This window comes from Numenius arquata, chromosome 10 (assembly GCF_964106895.1).
Source record: "Numenius arquata chromosome 10, bNumArq3.hap1.1, whole genome shotgun sequence".
Taxonomy (NCBI): Eukaryota; Metazoa; Chordata; class Aves; order Charadriiformes; family Scolopacidae; genus Numenius; species Numenius arquata.
The window spans coordinates 44,060,054-44,085,113 of record NC_133585.1 but is presented as its reverse complement, the minus strand read 5'-3'; the positions used below and the strand labels follow the sequence as shown (position 1 = coordinate 44,085,113).

The following is a 25,060-nucleotide window of genomic DNA, read 5'->3' as shown; positions in this document are numbered from 1 at the left end:
ATGGTACTTTCAGATAGACTACAACCAGTGACACATGAAGCCCATACTACAGCTAAGGTAATAAAACAAGCTACTTCCAGCAGGGAATATAAAAATTGCAGGAGATTTTACTTTACATTTTTATTGGTCAAACTTAATTTTTAGTTTTTATATGGAGTAGTCACTTGCTAGGTACCTATCTTTGTGTTGTATAATAAATATATCAATGTTAAAATATATGATTTAGTAGAAAGAATTAGTTTTGATAAAGTGTTTTTCAGAATGAATGAGAAATTTATTTCAAGTACCTTCTTGAGAGCTACCAAGTCCTGGAAAGGACTAACTACTGGAGTACTGTTCCTTTCAAAGAAAGTTATTCAAAGTACCACTTAACATTTATTATTTCATGTTTGAAATAAGTTACTTTTCTTTCCCCTTTCTATTCTCTTCCAATGTAGTTTCAAGTTCTAGGTTAACATTAAGGGCTTGGTATAATGAGGCTTCTTTTATACTTGAGCTCTTTAATCCCTTTCCTTTATGGCATCTATTTAATATTGTTGACCTAAGCTATCCCAAATGAATTATGGCCTAATGTGATATTGTTGCAACTTTGCTTTAAATTATTGGAAGAAGAAAGTTTTATCAATGTTAATTAAATAAGTCTTGAATGTGTTTTCTCTAGCAGATAAATTTGAAAAGCATTTGATTGCATTTTTAATGAAAGGGAATAAGCCTGGTTCATAACGCCTTCGTTTAGTGCAAGATTACAATCTGTTTCATTTAGTAATGTGTTTATTGTTACGTATTTAGTGTCAACAATATTAGCAAAACTAATCTTGTGCAGCTTACTGAATTCTCTCTTCATTTTAATGGGTCATAACATTTAGAAGCATCACACATTTGAATGGCAGTATTAGATGCAGGTGACAGAAAAAATCAGAAATTAGTTCTCTTAGTGCTACAGTTATCTATATGTTTTAACTCACACAGAGTATGAGTAAGAATGTAGGTAGATACATATTCTTTGATACTGAAAAAAAAGTAATAGTCATATTATTTTTAGTACATTGACCAAGATGCTGAATTTTAAATTCACATAACTATGTTCTTTTGTCAGGACTCTATGTGATAATTCTGTTCTCATGCTGCATTCCTATCCCTGCATTTTGCTTGTTCTTGGTTTATCTTTTCTGAATCTATAATAATTAATGTACATTTTGAAGCAAAAAGCCATTTTGACCTGAAATAGACAGAGTTTTTAATTATGCAACTACAGAGAGGGGAGCCTAAGAAAAGTTCAGATTTGTTCTCTCATTATTTTTACATGGGAACTGAGTAAGGTAGACCCTTCCTTTTGAATAATTCTGTATATTCAAAGCACCTTTTTCCATTTTGTTGAAAAAAATCTCAGCTCTCTTTATTTACTTCTTTCACATGCTGCTGATTATCTTTTGTGCCTTTAGAGGTATCCCATCACTCACAATGTTGAGGCTATAATTTTTTAATTGGGAATTTCTGCTAACTGTAAACATAACAGTCTAATGGTAGGCGGCGGGCAAGCATACCTGGAAAATTGTAGCCCATCGTTAGAGACTGAGCTGGCTGCAAACGAACTAATATGTCTTCTCAGCTCAGTGGTGTGCCAAGACACTAGCTCATGTTCCAATAGTGGCATAATGACATACGACTTTTACTGGAGCTGGGGTAAATAGACTTGCCGTTCAGCTTTGGGAATTAACTCGGCTGTTGATCGATGGGAAACTCTGTTCCATTGCTCAGTATTGGTACAATAAAGCAACACGAGCACCGACTTCACGATATATGTAGCTTACCTGACTGACGGAATGCAGTTTTTCTGGAAATACATTATATTATGGTCCTTGGCCTCCCATGCTGTTTAAAAAGGTTTCTGGCCTTTTGTGTTGTTCTTTTAGTAAGAAGCGTAGACAGAACACTTGAGGTATTTTCTACAATCGTTCTCTCAATGGTTGTTCAGACTTATTTATCTCCCAGTGGCTAAGCAGAATCAATGTACACTCCTTTTGCATTGTATTCTCAAGTAATACATATACATTCCATAAGTAAAAAAGAAACAGTATGGTGTGCAGCCAAATGTTATGGTTTAATACTTTAAAATGACAGAATCCAGAATTTTTAAGCTTTTGTTTAGACCTCCAAGCGTTTACTCTTGGAGTGATAAAATGGAGTAGTAAGCTGTACCTCTGTAAAAGGGACAAGAGTCTTTTCTTTCTGCTATGCTATTTGTATTTATAAATCTATTCATGTTTTGGACCAGGTTGAGTGATCTAATTACCTAACAAAATTTGCAATTACTGTTAAAAAAAAAAAAAAAGAGGGAAATAATAGACCAATGGAATTAGCTTCCTAATTAGAAAAAAAAAAAAAGAAGAGTAATTTATCAATCCTTTTATGATATCTTCTTCAACCATTGTGTGTATCTTTGCAAAGCACTGTGATGAAAAGATAAAATTGTGGGAGGAGTAGCATGATATTATAAGAAATGGAACAAATTTTAGGCATTTTGTACAAATTATTTGCAAAGCTGAGGTACCTCTTTTGTTACAGAAACATCCTTTGGTAACTCATTATTTAGGCCTTTTACTTTCATTTTCAAAGGAGATGTCCCCATTCTAACATGAAATGGCTAGGACATGATTTAGTTGACTAAAATCTGTTCAAATTAGAAAAATTGGTTGGTACACAAGAGGTGACTTTAGGGTCCAAAAGAACTTGTCTCTGCCAAGGAATAGCCTGACTTTTGCACACAAATGTGGGCATAAGCTAGTCACCATGACAGATTTTAGCTGTATGTTTTAGTTAGGCATTTCTAGTTTTCCAGTTTACCTCTTCCGCTGTTGCGTGGCAGTGCCCTACACCATTGAGTAACAGCAATTGTTTGCCCGAAGGCGTCTGTCTAACTTTAAACACATCTTGAATGGTATCCATCTGTCCTGTAATCCAAAATATGACAGAGCTTGTATTTTCCACATATATAAGTTTAGTGCCAGCGAAAAGTGTTGAATTTACAGCCCTGGAGATGGATATCCTCCCTCCAGTGAGCAGATGCTGTTTCAAAACGGCAACATAAAAAAAAAATCTTAGGCAATCAAATAGCTCCAGTCTTGGTCTGAATGGATAAACCTGTAGTGTAAGAAGATATTTATCTTTTATAGGCATGCACTGCTGAGAACAAAAGTTGTTATGATGTTGAGGTATATTTACTGTCAAGTATAAAATGCTTGGTTCTCTTCAGAGAAGGGAAATGTCAATAGTTTATTTTTTTGGATCACTTTGAAAGACAAACTGATGACTGCTCGTGGTCATTTACAAGATGATACCTGTCCGTGTCCTTCTGGCACCTGTTCAGTGCCACATCTGCTGGGTGCTGGGCTATAGAAGATAGTTCTTGACCTGTGTATAAACTGTGGTCATTCTACATCATAGTGAGATATCGTGCAGTCTTTACATAGTCTGTTAAATTATTTAAGCAGTTCAGAGTAGTATAGGATTTAGAGGAGAAGATGGCTTTCCTCTAATATTTTGACTACCTCATTGTAGGGGGACAACCTATATTCACTGGTTTTAATATCAAATTTAGTTCACTAGTGTTATGAATTAGATAATGCAATGTTTTTGATCTGGTTACTGTGTGGGTTTAGTAGGGTTTTATGTTAATCTTTGTGAACTAAACGTGTTTAGATTCACAAGTTGACCATATTCCTCAACATTAATAATTTTTCAGTCCTCTCAAGTTTAGCAGTGACAAGGTGGCGGGTTATTTCCATTTGGTCCTTTTTTTCATAGAGAAGACTTGGTAATAGTCATTTTTGAAGTTAACTGTAATGTGCAAAATCATCTGTCTTTTGACTGAAGAAGAACAGCAAGTATAAAAATACTAGAGATTCCTAAACTGACAGGTATCTCAGATTAAATTTTCTGTCCAATTTTTTCCCACTCAATTCAGGTAAAATGATTGTGGTAGCTGGAATATAAGTGAATTTATAGAGTGAAGGAATAAATGAAGATGCATTGGCAATTGCCTGACAATGTGCCATTTGATTAGCATTTGGGTCGCAAAGTGGTGTGGCTTGCTGAACTTTTTAGAGAAATTGTCAACTGGTAGCAAGATACGAGATGTAAATTCATGATGTTTTAATTGAGACTAGAAAAGGTCAGCAGTTAATTTTAAATTAGATTTCTGAAGAAGCCAATGGGGCTTCCAGAAGATTAGTTTATTCTAAAAGGTAGGACTTAAACAGAAGAGTACCTTAGCAACTGTATATATTTACATGTGGATAAGGTCACCTTATCTCTGAGAAACAATCACTTTACTGATACTTCTGTGTAATTAAAATGATTTATCTGCAGCTCAGGACCAGTGTTAAAATTTGCATGTGATAATTTTAAATGTAAGATAGACTGCCTTTTCCCTGAGGTGCTGAAAATAATTAAGCCATATGTTGTGTAAGTGTTAGGAGAGAATAAGTTCTTTACAAAACATATTGCCTAGGCATTTTCATACAGTATAGTATGATAGCTGCTTCCTTGACATTGTATAGGCTAGTAGATCCCAACAGCGTCACGACCAAATCCACTTCTTTAGTTTACGGAGGCTGAAAAGTAGCAATTAGAGAATTATGTTTGCTAAGGTGTTTGGATACTGTGTGACTCAGCAGGATGTTTCTGTGCCCTGTTTTCCCTGCTGCCCAGGCCTTTGGAATCACATCAAGGAAGAGCAGTGCTGAGGCTGAGGCCACTTAGCATTGCTCTGGTATCTCCATCCTCAGAGATGGAGATTCCTTGCAGGAGGGATGGAAATTGCAAATATTGAAGAGGTCTGAGTAGGTGTAGTTGCTGCCTCTCTTCCCTCTCATACAGTGGTTAAAAATGCTTCTCTTGTAGCAGAAGGAAAATATGAGCTAGGTGGATCCTGCAGAACCCAGGTGGCAGATTGCTCACAGCGGAGGATCTGGCTTAGGGAGAGTGACTCGACTTTCCCTTGGGAATCCTCTTACAACAATTTTAGGAGCGTGTAGTTGTTGAAGCTGTGATGTGCTGTTACTGATATTTCTGCCATGGCGTCTCCTTCGCCTGTCATAGTGGAGTGTAGGTTTGCTGATCTGCACTAAGTATATCACTTTGCATTGCTTTTCATTCTGGAGACGTATTTAATGGCATGCCACAAGGGGAATAGTTTAGTTAGACTGTCTAAGTGTGATTCAGCCTGAGGTGGGAGAACTGATTTACTTAAGGAATGGAGGCTGCGTTTGTGGCTGTGGGTTTCTGCTTGCTAAAACTGATTCGGAAAAATGTTCTTCTCTTCCTTTGCTCCCATGTATCTTTTTTTCTGATATTTTTTTAAGTATAATTCCTGGCTTCCTACTGGGTTTTCATTATGTACAAAGTACTGTAAAGTGCTTTTAATAACTACCACAGTGAAAGAACAATCTTCCTGGATCATTATGTCTTGTTTTCTGATACATAATACACAGTTATAATAATCTGACTTTTCAAATCAATATGCTGTTCTAGAAAAAATCCATGTTATCTGAATGAAAACTTAAGCTGTTTGTCTTCAACTATGTCACTATGTTAGTGAGAAAGCTACTAGAAAAAAAATAAACCATTGTTTCTAATAACAAAGGTAAATTTTTGTGTTACTGTCAGTAAAGATGGGTGCCAGACCTGCAGCCACTGCAGTGAAGCCAGACACCAAACATTAACATATTAATCATTATTACTGTAATGCTGCAAAATATTATGATTCTATTAGGTAATTGCTAATTTTGTCTCTTACCTGTCCTGATAGCTAAAAAAAGAAAATAATAAGATATTATCTATCTTCTATAAGTAAAATTTGCAGCTGATTAAAAAAGGGAAGTTTAGACAACAAAATTGAACTAAAATACTTCAAAGGAAACTCCAGATGCAGCCTTTAATAGGGTTCTGGCAGTTTGTCACCAACTTAGATAAGCAAATTTTCCATTGTGTTTCGCAAACATACCATAATAATTTTTGGTTTGGTTAACATTCAAAATTCAAGTAAAATTGATGATGTTCTCTTTTTTTGTCCCGTTGCAGGAGTAACAACTGTGTTGACAATGACAACACTGAGCATCAGTGCTCGAAATTCACTCCCCAAAGTAGCATATGCAACAGCTATGGATTGGTTTATTGCTGTTTGTTATGCGTTTGTATTCTCTGCATTAATTGAGTTTGCAACTGTAAATTATTTCACAAAACGAGGATGGGCCTGGGATGGAAAAAGTGTAGTGAATGATAAGGTAAGTCCTAAGGAAATAGCCCTATTTCCGGCCAATTGCACTGAAACAGCTGTAATATATTGCTTTGATAAAATTTGCTATATAAAAAACCAATACATGATGCTTTAAATCAAAAGCATGTAGATGTATTTTCTGTCCTGAAAAAAATATATCTGCCCCGATGTAGCTAATCTCACTTGGTCTCAGTAATCCAGATTTAGTTATCAAGCACATTGGTTTTGTATGTTGGAAACTGTCCGACTTCTTTCTTGACTCCTCAGATACAACTGTTCATCTGGTTATTCAGAAAATTTGGTCCAGGTTATATTGGTTGATCACTTTATTATTATTTAATCCAACTGAGTTGGAAATAAGAAAAAGATTACAGTAAGATATAATGTATATTAATTTCCCTAGTAACTAAGGATCAGAAGAACAACCAAATGCCCATATGTGTAAAAACTATTAATAACAAAATCTAGAGTTTTTAAACATTTTCAGTATTCTGAAACTTATCCGTAATGATATGTAGACATAATTTTTTAAATTAAATAGCAGTTGCACAGAATTTCGAGTGCTTCTTCACCTGTGATGTACTGATACTCTGAGCTCACAGAAACTTGCCTTTATCTTCTGGTATTGGTAGCAGTGTAAGTGTGATAGTGTGAAGAAATTTCTACCTGATAGAATTTATTATTTTGTGAACAAAATGAACTGGTGATACGCCTAAATTTTTGACAAGCTTTACAGTTTATAATTTTAATAACACAGAACAAATGTTAAAGCTGACTTGTTTTGACTGACTTAATGTATTATATACCTCAGTCCCTGATTCTAGCCATGGAAAAGGATTTCTTCTGACAAATACTCTGATTTCTGTGGTTCTCCTTAAAATAGGATAGGATATTATTTCCTTCCTAGATGATAATATTAGACATGAAGCACAGTTTAATTAACTGATGGTTTCTCAGCACTTTGAAAGCATAAAGCACAGTGCATAAAGCAGCAAAATGTTCAGTTAATAGTAAAGGAAAATGAGAGGTAATTAGTACATTGTTTATAATTCCCTGTGGCTTCCAGAAGGGCATGAATAATCCATAGCTACAGGATCTGGTCCCTCATGCTAGAAGTAGATACTGTATCACTAAAAGTTTATCAGTGTGTCATGAGTGAAGCTTTTCAGACTGGCACGTTGCCCTGGCATTGTAATAATGTAGGCAGCCCCTATAAACTCTATAATTGTCCTTTGGCTGTTCCCTTAAATTAATGTAACGGTGTTGTTGTGTGATCTTAAAAGTGGCAGCTGTTTAACAGCTGTATTCCTTCCCTAGGAATGACAAAATTAGCCATTCCATTTTAAGATTTATATATCATTGACATGTCCAGTTCCCTGTTTTCTTCAATCTGACTTAACAAAAAGCTAAACTTTTAACATATTCATAGTTTCTCATCCAAAAATATGGTTCGTCTTTATTATGCAGGTCTCATTGATGGTATTACAGGTACCTTTTAAAAACACAATAAGCGTGTCTGAAAGAAAGGAATTATAGATCAGAATGTTCCTCTTGTAATTGTTGATGTTACATGGAAATTGCCATCTAAGTGCTGTCAAAATGGAATTTGTCTCAGGAAAGCAGGTACAGGGACAAGCTACATATTTGGCCAGCCCTTTTTCACACTTCAGTCAATAAGGAACAACGCTGAATTCCCACCCAATCCCAGATTTTCTTTTTACGTGATACCGTCTCCTGAAACAAGGTATTTGGGGCACAGCATCTAACCATGAAGATCTTATCAAGATGATTTGTAGATGGCCCTGATAAATATCAAATTGGAGCTAATTTAAAACCAAAATTGGAAATTGGTTAGGTGCCTTCCAGTGGAAGTAAAAAATTGGAATGGGCCTGTATGGGAATTGTCACAAGAATTTCCTCACTTGTGCCACTTCCATTAGATTAAAAATGAAACCAAACCAATTCAACAGCTGATGATTCCATATATGTCAAAAGTTAATAATTTCTTCATCTCTTTAATTCTGTATTTTTGGGAAGAGATGGACTGAATCTAAAAGTTATTTGCCTGCTTCTAAATTATATATGGAGAGCATTTTCTGCTTCCTGAGAAACTGAAATCCTTCCGTTCTTTCCTGTAGGTTATTACAAATACCTTACTTTGGGATTGCTGCAAAGCAGCGAATCAATTTATAGCATTACAGTCTTATTGCAGAGCTAGTCTGTGTAGCTATATATATATATATGTCTAAAAACTCAAGCCTATAGTCATTACCTACGCATACCCTTATCTATCTATAGACATAGCCTCTCCATTGAACTGCCATTGGCTGAACTTTAGCCATTTGAAAGCATACCCAATCCCATAAAAACACAGTATCGCTGAGGTTGGAAGGGACCTCTGGAGATTGTCTAGTTCAGCCCCCTCACTCCAAGCAGAGTCAGCTAGGGACAGTTGCTCAGGGTCATATCCAGATGTTTTTTTAATATCTCCAAGGATGGAGACTCCACAACCTCTCTGGGCAACCTGTTCCTGTGCTCAGTCACACTCACAGTAAAACAGGGTTTTTTGTATGTTTGAGTGGAATATTCTGTATTTCAGTTTGTGCCCATTGCCTCTTGTCCTTCCACTGGATATCACTGAGAAGAGTCTGGTCTGGTCCTCTACTCTCTCCCACCAGATATTTATATATACATTGATAACAGTGCCCCCTGGCCCTTCTCTTCTTCAGGCTGAAAAGTCCCAGTTCTCTCAACCTGTCATATTTCAGATGCTTCAGGCCTTGAATCATCTTTGTGGTCCTTCACTGGACTCACTCCATTATGTCCATGTCTCTCTTCAACTGGGGAGCCCAGCACTGGACCCAGCATGCTGGATGTGTCTCACCAGGGCTGAGCCGAGTGGCATGACCCTTGGCCAGCAGGGTCAAGCAACGATCCTTGTAAAGCAGCTCAAGAGGCTGTTGGCCACCTTTGCCATGAGACACACTGCTGGCTGGTGTTCAACTTGGTGTCCACCAGGACACCCTGGGCTTTTTCTGCAATGCTGCTTTCCAGCCCGTTAGCCTCAACCTGTACTGGTGCATGGGGTTGTTCCTCCCCAGGTGCAGGGCTTAAATTTCCCTTTTCCTTATCTTCTGTTATTATTCTTATCTTCTGTTTTTTATTTTTTTTTCTTATCTTCTGTTATTTTTTATATTCTAGCCCACATTTCCATCACTGTTACGCATTTTTTTAAGCAATAATTTCTGAAAAACAGAAATAGTTCTTGGGCTAGTTCTCAGCTCACTTCTGCAGCTACCAAGCTGGAGTCCTTCTTTCTCTTAATTGCAATCTCTTTCTGACTTCTGCGTGTGTGTGTCTATGTATATATACCTGTAAACACACACATATTTCTTTAGAATATTTAGAAAATGTAGAACATTACTAAAATTCCTTTATTTATTTGTGTTATCTTATGAGATGTTCAAATAATACTGATGTGAGATTTATGTGGGAAAGATGGCCTCATTTTCATTTTATTACAATGCCAGGTAATCTTTTTTTTTTTTTTCCAGTCTACCCATTCACTCCTTTTAGTTCTCTTAATAGAGAACATTTTAAAGACCTTGCAATTCTGTTATAAGGAGCCAGATACAAAGCAGCTAAAGAAAGTCCAATGTTTTCCAGTTATCCTTACAATCGCAGTAACAGACCCTTCCTTGTGTAACTTCAGGAGAGTATTTGATGGTGTAAGAGTCCATGTTTTTAGAGCATTCTTATGTTACCTGTACCTTCTTTTTAGATAGACTGGAAGAGTCTCTCTTTATATTTTAATTTATCAGTATGGTATTCCTGGTATTTATTTTAACATACTCACTCATAGTCATTTGTTGATTTTACATTTGAAATGATGTTTTATTGAGTCTATTCTGGCAAATACACATTAAATATTTAACTTCATGCTGTCTTCCAATAGAAAAAAGAAAAAGCGTCTGTCATTAAGAAAAACAATGCCTATGCAGTGGCTGTTGCCAACTATGCTCCAAATATTACCAAGGACTCAGTGCTACCAACCATCTCCAAGAGTGCTACAACTGCAGAACCCAACAAGGCAAAACCAGAAGCGAAGCCACAGGAAGCAAAGAAGACATTCAACAGTGTTAGCAAAATTGACAGAATGTCTAGAATAGTGTTTCCAGTCTTATTTGGTACTTTCAATTTAGTGTATTGGGCTACATATTTAAACAGGGAGCCTGTCTTACTTGGCTTTGCGCCATCAACCTAAAAGCTGAATTGCACTGAGGACTTAAAGCATCATTCTAATCAGATAGGTTGTTCGCTATGTACAGTACGACTAATAACTGCTAATCTGTGAACCATTATGTACAGAGTGTATATAGGTGTCTTATCTGTGTATCTCCAAAGGAGGGACACAGTGTTAATTCATGGGTCTGTAAACAGATAGCACCCATGGCAAATATAGCCAGCTCTTTAAAAGTTATACCCAGGGGAGTTCTGTTAAACTAGCATTCAAATATACAGAATTATATTATCTCCGTACAATGAAATGAAGATATGATCCTACATAATTATTTAGGAACAGTATTTTTTTAATTTAAAGTTAAAATATTTTTCTATAAAGTAACTAATTCTACTTTAATGAAATAAACTGTCATTTAAAAAAGTGATTTTTTTAAAAAGGTGTAATTGTTTCATACAATAGCAGTACCCATGTACATAACAGAGTACGGAGGTCGTACAGTTCTACTGTTCACAAACATTCTGGATACTAGTTAGGCTGAAGAGGTAGTAAAGACTACTGTATGGCAAAAGCCGTGAGTTTCTTACTTCTGTCCTGTTTGAAGTTGTTAATAAACTCTTCTAATTGATTTCAGGGAAAACCAAGTGTTAATCAAATCTCCAATATCAACCAACTTCCACTAGTAAAGCTCTTATTCTTTTCAGTGTTTTATTTATTTGATGTTGCTAAGCCAGGTTGTCTGGTTCAGCAAATTTGGATTTTTTTGCTTTTTGATTTTGTTCTTAATTGGATTATTGTCAGGTTCATAAAAGCACTCAGAAATTTTTCAGGGTTAAGTATATTAGTAATATAACACACTCTTTTTCCTTGCATAATGTTATCCTAAAACTTGCCATTAAAATATTTACTTGTATTTGTCCCAGAAAGCATTGTTTTCAAAGGAAACAAGAACCATGATTTCAGTTCAGGAAACTGTCCATATAATAAAATTTACTGCTGCTTTTGTAAATTGCAACTTTACATTTCGCTGACATAACTTTACAACAACTTTGTATAATAGAAATGGTTTTGCTAAGATTTGAATGTTATTTTTTTAATAAAAGGTCATGCATCATCAGTAGGTATCAACTGTATTTCATATACACAAATATAACAAAATTGGAGCTGCCATTTGCAATTTTATATGAACATTTAATACTGATCAGTAAAATTGTTTTTCATCTGAGCCTTTGCAAAGATTCTTTATGACCCTAAAGGCCTGGTAAATCATGACATAAGTAATAATTGTGTACTGTATTTAGAATTTAGTATACTTGGCCAATCAAAAATGTTTTGATTCACACATACATTAGCAGTTATTAGTTGACCTTTAATAAAAGATACACCTTTATGATGATGTCTTCTAGTAGAGACATATGTAGTCGTATAGTGTCATTTATTGCAGTTTTGTACAGTACTTGAGTATAGTGCATAAAATAGGTATGTTCAGAGTTTAACAAAGTTGTACAAATATTTCTAAAATCAAATAAAAGAGTATCTTAAGACATGGAAATGTGCTGAAAACAACAAAGAGAAACACTGCTTTCATTTGCTGTTTTATTTTCTTGCTTTTTCTTTGCTTTTAATGTGATTCTGTTTTGTACTTTGTGTGACAGTATAGATGCCAAGGTCACAAATACATATTATGAATAGAATTAATAGTTAAGACAGAGTTGACATCAGTAAAAAGATACTTTGTAAGTTATAAAATGAAAGGGAGAAGCATGGACAAGGTGTGTATCCCTTGAAGTCCCTCTAATTAAACCTAATTAAACCGTCAGATTAAACCTTTCTCATCAACAGTAGTTAAAAAATGAGCACTTTACTTGCAACATTAAAATAAAAATATCCTTATTTTCATATATATTTATATATAAATGTAGATCTTCCATGTAACATGGAGATGTGTGCAATAGTGTGATTGTGAGCATAAGGCTGGAAGGCAAGCAATAAAAAAAGTTTATTTCATGGTATAATTATACATTTTTAAAATGTTTCATTTGTAAATTATAAATTATCCCTTTAACGTCACATTGTCCAGGTATGAATAAATATATAAATATGTACATATGTACAAATAATTGTAAATAATTAGAACTGTAGAAAAATCCCTTCACTTTTAACTCTGTTTTTGGCAAAGGGCTCTGACTGTATAGTTTAATGGAGGCCCATGCTAAATTGTTCTTGAACTCGAGTGGCTCAATTATGTTTTCTGTAGCTGACGTCTCCTTTATGTGACCTAGTGGGAGCTCTTACCTTCCTTTCACGTCAGCAAGATCTAGGGACTCTCCGAACCTCACTGGACTGGGGTATGAGAAACAGAGGTTTGTGTTTCACCCTTGGTCACATCCCAGGTACTCCAAACCCTTCACAATGTTTAATCAATGTTCTGTGCTGCTGCGTGCATGACACTGTGTAGTCAGAACTCTCCCCTCTGCAGTCATGAGTGTGCTCGGAGGCTTGTTGGATTACCTGATAAGGAAGGATTTTGCATCCTCCTCCAAGAACGGGCCCCCTCAAATGTTTTTAACAGTCCAAGTCTTCTCCAACAAGACCTTTTCTCTGGAAGATAACATCTGTGTAATTCACAGCTGCATGCGGAAAGCATATCTTCAGTTTGCACAAGAAGGCTGATGCTGTCTCACGTTAGTCAGCTCTGCTGCTACAGCTTTTATTGGGTGCAATTATTTTTTCATTCACTGACCGTTTTCTCTATGCTTGTGTTATGCTTAGAGTCAGTCAGACAAAAGAGCGGGTGTTTATCACAGGCTAAAGATACATTTATCACACTAATACGGAAAAATAGGCATACTATATAAATTCACTCAGTGAAAAATAATACATTCCAAATATCCACATGCAGTTACTGTGGGCATCACCAAGGCTTTTGAGTGTCTACGCTACAGAAAAGTTTCACTTTTACATTTAGCTCACTTGTTCTGTGTTAAAGCAAACTCCTGGGGGAGGAAGGTGTCTGTTTTATTGTTTCGCTACTGAAACATTTATAGTGAGTAAACCGACTACACACAAGTTGCAAATTGTAAGACTGACAATTGGATAGGTGAATTTGAATGTAAACATTTAAGTGAACGCAAGCATCGTGCAAGGAAAACCAGAATACAAGTTAGGCCTTATTTCCATTAACAGTATAGAATTTATGTCTGGGATTTTAAAGCTGTTCTCACAAATTTATGTGCCAAATACCTAGAAGTTTCATTTAATTTGAGTAAAACTTGCTGGTCTTAAAGCACAGAGAGAGGGCATGAGTGAGGAAATGTGTGTCACTTTGCTATCAAAGACTTGCACATGGAATCTACTGGTGAAATTTTTTTGTTGACATGCTAATCTAGTTTTTTTCCCCATGTTATTCTTGGGTCAGGGTGTCATAGTTTATGTGACCTAAGAAATTCATACAATAAATACAATGATATAATACTGTGGTAAACTTGGATTGGAATTGCCATAATTCTGAACATGGTTTATGAAATAGGTTTCCAGTGTAGTACTGGGGCACGTACTACTGGATGCATGTAGTCAGTAATTTAACAGTAATTTATAAATCAGCATGAAGAATATAGAGATCAGCAGGGTTTATCAGCCAGGGCTGTCTGCTGGAGACTTCTTAACAGATTGCTTTTAAAAGAGTGGCTTCCAAGCTTCTTAATTATGTTGTAGCCAATGAAATTAACTTCACCTTCCATATCTGGGTTAATTCAATTTGTAACTGCTGTGTTGTTGAGCATCTTTAAAAAAATTATTATGGTAGATGTTCTGAGATAGGAGCTTTAGCTTGGGAGACTACTCATACCACCAAACATTATGCTAAATTAAGGAGCTAGTCTGCCTTTTATAGTTACGGGAGAGAGCGTGAAAGAGGTTCACTAGACAGCAAACAGGAGCCTTACTGAATCACCTTCCCCTCCCAGTGCTTATAGATAACATATGTGGTGGTGAGACTTTAAAAGTGGGATGACCATAAACTGTCTGTGTGAAAGGAAACAGAAGCTGCTCGGAGAAGGTAGGGATGTACGGGGGAGGAAAGGGGGAAAAGAAGAATAAAATGGCTTTGTTACTGTGTCAGTGGATTGTGAGATGATTGAGGAAGAAGCCATTGAAGGAGATTATATATATTTTTGTTTTAGCTTCAGTTCTGAGCCGTCAGTACCATATGTGAGTTGCGGGAAAGTAACTTTTAGAGCACATGAATTGAAATACTGCTTGTTTTTTACTGCTCAACTTGAGGGATGTGAGTTGTGCCTTTGAAACTGAGAGGCTTCTGCTGACTGCTTTGTTTCAAACTTGCAATGTGGTGTGCTTCCTGCTGCATGGGCCATCTGGGGCGGAGGGGGGAAAGAAGCTTCAGGAATTAAGTAGAACTTTGTTAATTCCAGGTTTTGTTTCCTTGAGAGGTATGACTTTCACTTAAGCACAGACAGTCAGCATCCATCCTCCGTACCTCTCATTCCTGTTCTGAAAGCTTAGTGATGCACAAGTTTTTGCCTTGATCTTTCACAAAATGGACGAAGTCTATGCTTCTGAACATTTCCATTCCTAACAAATTTGCATGAAAGATTATTTCAGTATGGATTGAAGCTATCATTAGTCTATGCCCCATTATATGTAGACACATAATGCTAAAATTTAGAAAGAAATGCAATGGGTTTTAAAGCAGAGGAAGAAAATATTTTAAAATGAGCCAAGAAAGTTAAATAGCTTCATTTAAAAAAAAAAAAACCCAGCATGATAAATGTACAAGTGTCTAAACACATCTAAATAGAATCTCTGAATGTGGTATAATTTGATGTCATGTCTAAAGCTTTTGTCTTAAAGACTTTGAAACATTGAAGTAATTAAGTGAATTTATGTGAAAGTCAGTTCACACCTCAGCCTCCAGTAAAGGGAGTGCCTCTTTAGAAAGCAGAGTTTTAGGATTCCTTCCACCTCTTCCCAACAACAATGTACCTTCTGCTAGAATGCTGTCAGTTTCCAATGTAACTTTAAGTATCTCTTTAATGTTACCTTCTCTTATTTTGGTTGTGGTGGTTTTTTGTTTTGGTTTTTTTTTTTTTTTTTTATTAAAGGAGACCTCCTCTGCTTCATTTCTGTAGATAACCCAAACTCCCTAACAACCAGAACTGTTAATTCTATTCTGAATCCAATTGTTAATTCCAGCCATCTGAGAATCAGTGAGTGATTTGTCACTTCAGACCTTTAGTAGTAGAAGCTAAAGGCTCATAAGTTTGTTTCAACGAAAGGCAGATGTTAATCACGTAAAAAGTTTGTTTTCCTCTGATTTAAAACATTTCCTTTTGTAGAGTCAGATCTCTCTATCTGAATCCTTGAAGTCTGTGATTACATCTTACTGGAAGAAGCTAAACTTTGAGGGCTTTACCTCTCTGACTGAGATCAGGGCAAAATTTGCACCAAATTTAAAATAAAACTGATTAGGATCCTCAGGATATTCATCTGTGTCACTGAAGTCAGAAAGGATTTTTTACAGAAGGGGAGTACACCTGAGAGTACACTTGGACTCTCCTTTGGCTAGAGGTGCTTAGTTCTTTAACCCGTGAAAATAAGCCCTTGAAAGAAGAGCCAACCATACTGAAATACAGGACTTGATGTCTGATTCATTCCTGGTATATATTAATGCCTTTTAAGAATATTGTGAAAGTGTTATGAGTTAGGACTAGGTGATAACACTCACAAAAAGGAATTTGGAGGATGTTTTAAAATATGCAAGATGATGTATACTCTTCCTATAGTGTCAGTGTCTACATAAATATATATGAATATATTTTTACTGTTGGATGATTCAGAAGTTATATTTTGCTTTCAAATTTTAAATCCTTATATAATGTTGTGAATACTTCACTCGATCAAGTGTCCTGGGGCATGTCTTTATGCATTCAAGGTTTTTAATGATTGCACTAAGTGCTTTCATTCATCTGATATTCGAAGAGGTGAGCTTCAACAGGTTGAAGTGTTACATTTGTTTTCCAGTACTTCATCCATCTGCCTATGCTGTTGAGGATGGATGGAAATAGAGAATGGAACAAGACATTACTTTAATCAACTGCTTTTGATATTCTTTATTAGATGTTCATTTTGGCTGGATTTATCAGTTTATAGGCTACAGTAGCTTAGCATTAGCACGGAATGCAATGTAGTACTTTACATCTATTAGAATACGTATGTACAATATGCACCGTATCTATAAACTGTTAAAAAATCAGTTCCTAAACAGCACCCCTTCACCCTCTCCCTTCCAGATAGTCACTTTATTAGGAAAAATTTGAAGGCACTTTAATTTTAATGGAAGTGATTACACTAAATCTTGTTATACTTGTTTAGAAAAAAAATTGTAAAAATAACGCAGAGTCTGATTCAGACATCGTTAGCAATTTCTCAGCTGGGCTGGAGTCAGAGAGCATTTATGTGCTGGAGGACAAATCTACTTTAGTGAGTCACTTAGGTGTGAAAACATATAGGAGTTTGAAAATCAATGCTTCCAGTATATCAACAAGAAATAAGGAAACAGAAAGAACGAAACCAATAATTTTAAAGAAAATTAAACACCAATCAAATATGCACAGTAAGAAACTGCATGATAAATGTAAGTATACTTAACCTTGAACATCAACGTCATATAAAATCTTCTGGGTGACAGTTCACTTATTTAGTAGGTTTCATAGTTATAAATAATTAAAGAGGATGATAATATTCTGTAATTTGTGACCTTGTTTTAACTGGAAAAAGTTGTTACTTTTCTAAAATGTAAAAGAAATAACTGGATTTATGTTTGAATGTGTCACTGCTTGCTGTTGAAGAATATTTATTAATCACATGCAAAATATTGCTTAACATTATCTTTTTGTACTTCTTATTAAAGTTAATTTAAATATAGCACATGTATTTTTGTTTTTAATGTTTTGACAGCACAATTGTTTAATTCCCCTCATGGCTTTCCTCTCAGGATTTGTGTGTGGGTTTTTTGTTTGTTTGTTTTTGTTTGCTTGTTTTTAAGCAACCCATTACAGTTTCTACAAAGGCACTTTTTTATTAAGGATAGAGTTTCCCAAAGAAAACAAACAATATATTGGAAGGAAAATATTTTCTACATTGGTGAGAGTTTAACAGGGTTTTCTATTTATATAATGAGAATGTCCTCATGTATTCATATTACACACAACAATGTTTCATGTTTTCAGAAGGTTATAAAACATTGCTGCAGGGTATACATTAACCACCTGTTGATGTGGAACGTAAGAAACCTACTAGAGAGAAGGGTTCATTGATGGGAACAGATGGGGTTAAAAAGCTTACTCAGAAACAACGCCAAATGTACATGCTGTTAGTAGGGTTTGGGTTTGGCTTTCTGTTTTAAAATGAATATTTTGAGTTCCAAGTCTTTCAGTGGAAAGGCTATAAATATTTCAGGGATGGCCCTTCCTTTTCCTGTGTGCAGCAGCTTCACATGATAAACACATAAATGTACTTCATGGATGATGGATGGTAATTCTTCATGGTAATACTTCATGGATGATGGAGGTAATTTTGCTTATCAGAAGGGATTTGGGGCTCCTTGTATCTGGGTGGGGCTATGAAATGCTCCCCCAGAATACCTGGGAATGCCAGGACAGTGTGCAAACAATCTATGTTGCAAATAAATAAATAGAGTTGTAATAATTTACATTGGAAAGGATCTCTGGAGATCATCCTGTCAAATCCCCTGCTCAGAGCACAGCCATATTACACCAAGTTGTATGAGGCCTTGTCCAGTCAAGTGTTGAGCATCTCCAAGGATGGAGATCATACAGCTTCCCTGGGTCCTCTGTCACCACCTTCATGGCATAAAGACATTTATTTTTTATAAATATAAATATTATAAATATTATAATATTATAAATATATTATTATTAATATATTATTATTTTATATATTATAATATTATAAATATTATAACAGGCACATTGTGCCTGTTGCTACTTGCTCTGTCACTTTGGACTTCTGAGATGAGTGTCCCCACGTCTACAGTCCAAACTACAGCCCTAGGTGGTTTGGCTTTATTGGTAGTATAGATTGAAAATGTTAACATTTGGGCTTGAGCTTCACCACAAGACTGGCTTTCCTAGGGTTTTCTGTGCAAGATTCCTGCTTAGTACTACTTACTTACTACTTGCTTGTACCCCAAATAGTGGATAACAAACTCTACCTGCCTCTCTGAATCAGGACAACATCCTTTGCATGTGTACAATGACTTCTGTCAATTAACAAGACGCAGTAGAAGAGCCTTGTTATTGCATATCTTCACATAATCAAACTGGGAGATTTTGCCCTTGCTTTCCCACAGTAAATTCTCAGGTACTGAGGTGATACAAAATATGTATTGTACCAGGTGAGGAAAAATCTCCCTTTTCTCTGTTAGAGACTGACGCTGAAGTACAACACTCTCAGTGAACTCTACTCCTACGACAAGACTGCCACCAACACTGTTCCCAGGGAAAAGCCTAGGAACAGCACACACTCTGCATATTGAGCAATATATCGGGCAGTGCGTGGGCCTGGCTCTTATTATAGAGCTCTTACAGCTTGCCATTTCTTTGCCACTGCTCCAAAACAAACAGTCCTCCCTTGAAACGGTGCTGAGAGTTTGGCTGACCCATGAAACATGGGATTTACACTGTGATGCTGCCGGCAAGAGGCTGGATGTGGCTGTTCAAACACACTGATAGATACATGCCTGTGTTATTTGGGCATTGCTCCCTGCCTTTCTCTAGAGCTGTAAATCAGTAGCTTTTAAGCATGTACCAACAGGGTCCAATCTCAGTTGTATGACCAGTACATTTCTTACGTATCTGTTCAGGGTATTTGCTTATTAAGAGATTTACTGATTTATTAGGACACTGCAATAACACCTCCTGGAGCCACCGGATGGATTTGACTTCCTTTCCATTTCTTCCCCTTCAGAGAGAATGTTGTAATATAAAGCAAGGCAACATCCTAAGATAAAAATAAGGATGAAGTTACTGGTGAAGAAACAGTCTGTTCTGCTTGTCTCTTTATATATTTCCTTCTTCATGGATGCAAAAACATATACAGACAAAATGTGCTTGGAGGGCAAAATATGCTTGTAATGCTCTCTTGTTAGCAATTGTCCAAAGATAGCTATTGTTCCATTGGAAAGTATTTTTCTTTAGTTAGAATATTTTCACCAGTATCAAGGAGCATTTTTATGCTCTTATGGAATGCTGAGGGATTAATAGCCATGCAGAAAATGGTCTATAATGTAGTATATTTTTCCAGGAAACTTTTAATCTGAAAATCAGATTGCAATGGATGAGGATTTCTTTTCAACAGTATGCTTTATGTACAGATACGAAGTAAACAGGGGACCTGAGTAATATTTGTAGAGTTGAAAAATCATATGGGAGAAGAGAAGCATTTAACTAGATCCAGCATGGAAAACATTTTGAACAGTCATCCTTTGCATTTGTGGTGGATAGGAGCCACAGTAAATGTGAAAAATGAATATTCATAACATTTTAAATATTGAAAAGCAACTCTGCTTTCAATTTCTTTGCAGATCTTTTGAGACCTTGGTATAAATTATTAAAGACGAAGGAATTCAATGTCTCTTCCCCTTTCTAAAGGCTAGTATGATTTTTTGCTAATACTGGACGTGAGCGGCAAGGTGAAATGACTGGATTTTATGAAGATTACTGTTTTGTGCAAAGCAACGTATTAAACTGCTGCACCCCTCTCCCTCCCCGTCCCCCAAGTCAATTTTTAATATTTTGAGATAGTCAGAACTGGCAATGAAAATTCTCCTAAGTTGTGGCTTGGCACATTGCTGCTAAACCTTTCTGATGGAACACATTATCCTTCAAAATCCCTTTCCGTTCTTCCTTTCTATCACAACCGCCTGACACTAAACAGGTTAGTGTTTGCAGAAATGACAGTAATGGGAGTTTACCAATGGCATTCCCTATAATACATGGCTGCAAATTAATGTGCTCCTCCCCTCTTCACTGTCAAAACCCTAAATCTGTAAGAACAGCAGCAAGACTTTCTTCAGATCCCACTACCAACACAGGTTATATAAAGAAAGCGTGAATAAGTTAGAAGTCACAATGATAGCCCTTTAACTCTAGATAGATTGACTTGAATATAAAACTATTACAAAAAGAAATGAATACCTACCTTTTTTTAAAAGGAGACTACAGATACATTGAGAACTTAATTTATCAAACTCCCAAAGATATATCTAGCCTTGCAATTGAGCCTGAGGCAGTATATGATGGATCTTACTTTCTGTTGCCCTCCAATTGACCTAGCTAATCTGAAAAGTTCAGAATTTGGTTCTTGGTGAATTACATGTTAAAGCAAGAATAGTCTTGATTTAAGAAAACAAACAAACAAACAAACCAAAGCTAGGAAGGCTTATGTGGGTATGAACAAATACAAGTATGCATGCAATCTTCAAATACTAAAACACTGAAAGAAAGGGTTGTGCACAACAAAGAGAAGGTAGTCCATTTCTACATGGGAACAAACACAGATCATTATAGTCCAGCCAGTGATTTGCTTTCTCCTTTAGAAAATGAGGAGCCTGATACGAGGGGAGCATTGAGTGTGACCAAACACAAAGGATTCAACACAGCTTTAGTTAACACATGAACCTTGTTAATTTGCCAAATCTGACCAAATTGCTAGCCTTCGGTTAGTACTTGCTTAGCATAGCTGTGAACCCACATCTTTCAGCTTTGTCTGCTCTGTTGCAGTTCGACTCCTTGGGTGAAATCCTGGCCTGATTCCTGCAAGTTGTGAAGCTCCTTTTTGCTCCAAGGTTTGTTCCCAACCTTGTTACTAGCGTATATTTTTGTTTGTAATTTAGTCTTTTAAAAAACATCAAACGTGTATGATATTTTTCATAGGAGGCATCTTTCCTGCCTATCAGCAGCTTCTTTATCAACTGAGTTCTCTTTATATTCAGTGGCATGCTCCTACAGTCTGCTTGGTTAGCCAGCCAGAAAAGCAGAATTGGCTGTCTAAACCCCATGGCCCATATCCTGCTAGAGAAAGGAATAACTGCACTTGTGTTAGCAGATCCATTGTACTCCAGGGACAATTTGTGTACGTGATGTGGCATATCAAAGTGCAGCAAAAGGGCTGTATCTTTTCCAGCATTAGCTGCATGTAGTAGGACAATACTGTGAGGGGTGCTAGCATTTTTGCTAATTTTGCAGATACTTTTTTCCTACATTAAGCAAATTTAGGAAAAAATAACCTGGATATCTTGCATTCCCACAACAGCCAACACAGTAGGCAAGCCATCACTATTGCCCTGTGTCTTACCATGTTCGCTGATGTCTCATTTTTCCTTAGAACAACAGCTTCTATTTCTTGCAGTTGCAAAGAAAGCCTCTGAGTTGTACACTCAACATCAAAAGTTACAGCACTCCCTGAATCTGCAGACAACCTGATTCTATAGATTACTTCTGACAAGTGCCATTTTAGTGTGTTGTGAACTAATCAGTTAATCATTTAAGTGGTACTCCAATTAAGATAATTTAAGCCATTTGAGCAAGGAAGAGGTTTGTTTCCTCTGCTAGGCTACAAATACATACTTTTAACTGTCTATAGTGTTTAGGAGGTGGGAAAGAGGAAATCACAAAAGAGCAAAGAGATTTATGCAGCGCTACACTATAATGAATCAAAAAAACCTAAGTATTGCAGGTTGTAAGGTAAGGAAGAACTTATTTAAAAGTACCTACAAAAGTTATTAGAAAGCTATAGATCCTTGTCCTCTAATAAGGAACATTTCCCATGGTAGGACACAGACTAGAATTGCAGCTACACCTTGTTTTGGTGGTGGGAGGGAGAATTCTTTTGTTCTCCACAGAAAAGCTGGTGTGTGAGAAGGCTTTTCACGTTCCATGTTGTCAGCAGTTTCTTCTTTATTGCACACCAAGATATCTTATGATGTTTTGATATCTTATATTTATTAAAGTTGTATGAAATCGTCCTTTTTATGTTAAAATCCTGCAACTGAATCAATGTTTTACCTGCTATTCATTCTCCATTTTCACAGTGAAAATTTCTAAAGTGTCCATTTGCTCTTGTAGAACACTAATGACAATCAGATGACTTCCGCTTATTCTGAGCTTATCACAGTGCCATAAAGAGCTGACTACTTGAAATTATTGCGTTTCTCACTACTCACACATTACACTTGTTGCTAAAGCCTAAGTATTCATGCCTGAAGGGTAGTTGCTTTGTTGCCGAGTTATAATAATGGCAACATGTTAACTTTCAAGGCCAGTGAGTATGATGCACATATTAATGTTGTTTTAATTATTTTGGTGTTGTTGAAATAGTGATCATCAATGCTAAAGGAATAATCCTAATTAAATGAAAACTTGTGGTGAGTGATATTTTGTAAATTTTAACAGTGCTTTTGGGTTATGACCAGATGTATGTCTCAGCTATTACTTCCCCTACTAACTTTTGTTGCAGATCTTGATCTTTTCTGTTCAGAGTTTCTACCTGTTTTTGTTAACTGGATTTTTTTTTTATCAAGGTGGATAAACTATTCCCTTTCCACACATGAGAATTACTTCTGGCATTTATTTTTTCATGGATGTTAGCATTTGATTTGTCATGGTAGTAATTATACCTGAATCCCTTACACCTGCTCAAGTGCCAATTGACTATTATGTCCTTGCACCCAATTACATTTTTCAGTAACAATTAATTATCTTTTTTTTTTCATTGTGGTATGTGATGCAATTACAGATTGAATATGGCTGTTCAGAATATTCATAAGTCTCCTTCATCAGAATTTATTTTGATCAATGGTGAAGGAATCTTATAAGTTTTGACACTCTAATTAATACACAATACATACATTATTCACAATGGTTAATGGTTTAATTTGCAAGTTCACTTATTGATTACAATTTCTAAAATGTAGACCATATATAAAATCTGTAACAAAAAGCTTGCCCCACCTAAAGATTTCTTCAGTGGGGTAATGGGTCACTGCATATCAGAATTACATACCTTTATTAGAAGAAATTACCATTGAGATAATAAAGTCTGCTTTGTATCTATTCCTTGAGGAAAATAATACCATTTGATTTTGGAATTAAGTACAACATTATACTGCAAACAACCAAGGAGGCTGGAGCTGCCCGGGCAAGTAGGCATTTTTGACCTGGTGAGCACTTGACTTCAGGATCTATGTGATATTCTCTTATGTAATTGTCTACATGTTAAATTTCATTTAAGGAAAATATCAAATCAAACAATTTAAAGTACCAGTCCTTCACCTCATGCCTCGCCAGCTCAGATTTTTGCTTGAATTGCAGAGCAAGCCCTCCTAGGTTGCAGTTGAACAGGGCTGGTTTGGATTGTATTCCCACCTTGGTGAACTTCAAAAGCTCCCTGCCATGGAGTCATTTCAGCCTCTGACAACAGTGTCCAGAATATTCTCCAGTAGGAGGCACTAAGTAGGCCCACATTTAAGGGAAACTTGTAGTGACTCAAACACAGAGAAAGATTCTCTTGAATTCTTATTTCAGGTCTGATTTGTTCAGGTGCTCATTTGGTGGTTACTTTCATCAAGTAATCCTGTTTAAATTAATGGAGCTCCTCACAAAGCACTTTCCTGCCCAGGTGGGCTGCGAGGGCATGTCTGGTCTGTGTGACTTTGTTTTTTCCCTCCAGGTTCTCAGGTTCCCTTCAAGACCAACAGGCACCTCATGGGACCACCACAGGAGAGCAAAGCTTAATGGCTCTCTGTTCTACATCTTGTGGGGTCCTGGTGATCTCTGACAGTTTATTTGGTTTGTTACATAGTTAAGCGAGCCACTGATAACTGGCTGAGGAAGATAAGCACCTTGCCAATCACCCTCTCATGGTGCAGGTATACAGCAGGAAGGGAAGGTGACGGTGTCCTCTCTGCTATCAGGTCTTCTCATTCATTAGCCTACTTGCAGTCCCAAAGGAAGCAGGACAGCATGCAGTGAGGGTGAGGCCATTGCTCTGTCCTCCCATTGCAGCAGTTCATAGCGTGGTCTTGTTGCAGGAAAGACAATAACTTTTTTCTGAGGAATTGTACCGAGAATTGTCTTCAATCTACCTAACCAAGGAATGATGCTAACAGTTAAGCCTGAAGGCATTATCTAGCCTTTAGGGACCATTATTGTTCATATTTTGCTGTTTTGTGTAAGAGCTTTTAAAATATAATGCAACATTGAGACTGTAAAAGAACCTGGAAGTCTGTTTAGCATCCCACTCAAATGATATCTCACTGAATTCCCTACAAAAAAAAGGAAAAAGAAAAAAAAAAAAAAGAAAAGAAAAGGAAAATTATTTAAATGAAAGAGCAAAAAGCTATGGAAATCACATCTGTTGTATGGCACAGTACCACAAGGAATCAAAGAAAAGGAAAATGTGCAAAGTGGCTAAGAAAATAATTACTTTAATTGGGAAATAATTGG

General features: G+C 36.3%; 1 protein-coding gene across 1 annotated transcript in view; it reads left to right on the top strand.

Moving 5' to 3' along the window:
- Positions 1-10,541, top strand: part of GABRA2 (gamma-aminobutyric acid type A receptor subunit alpha2) — a 57,414-nt gene extending 46,873 nt beyond the window's left edge. The window contains exons 8-9 of the mRNA XM_074155252.1: positions 6,082-6,284; positions 10,233-10,541. Of these exons, the coding sequence (XP_074011353.1) occupies positions 6,082-6,284; positions 10,233-10,541 (512 nt within the window). The remainder of the gene's footprint in view (positions 1-6,081; positions 6,285-10,232) is intronic.
- The last annotated feature ends 14,519 nt before the right edge of the window (positions 10,542-25,060 follow it).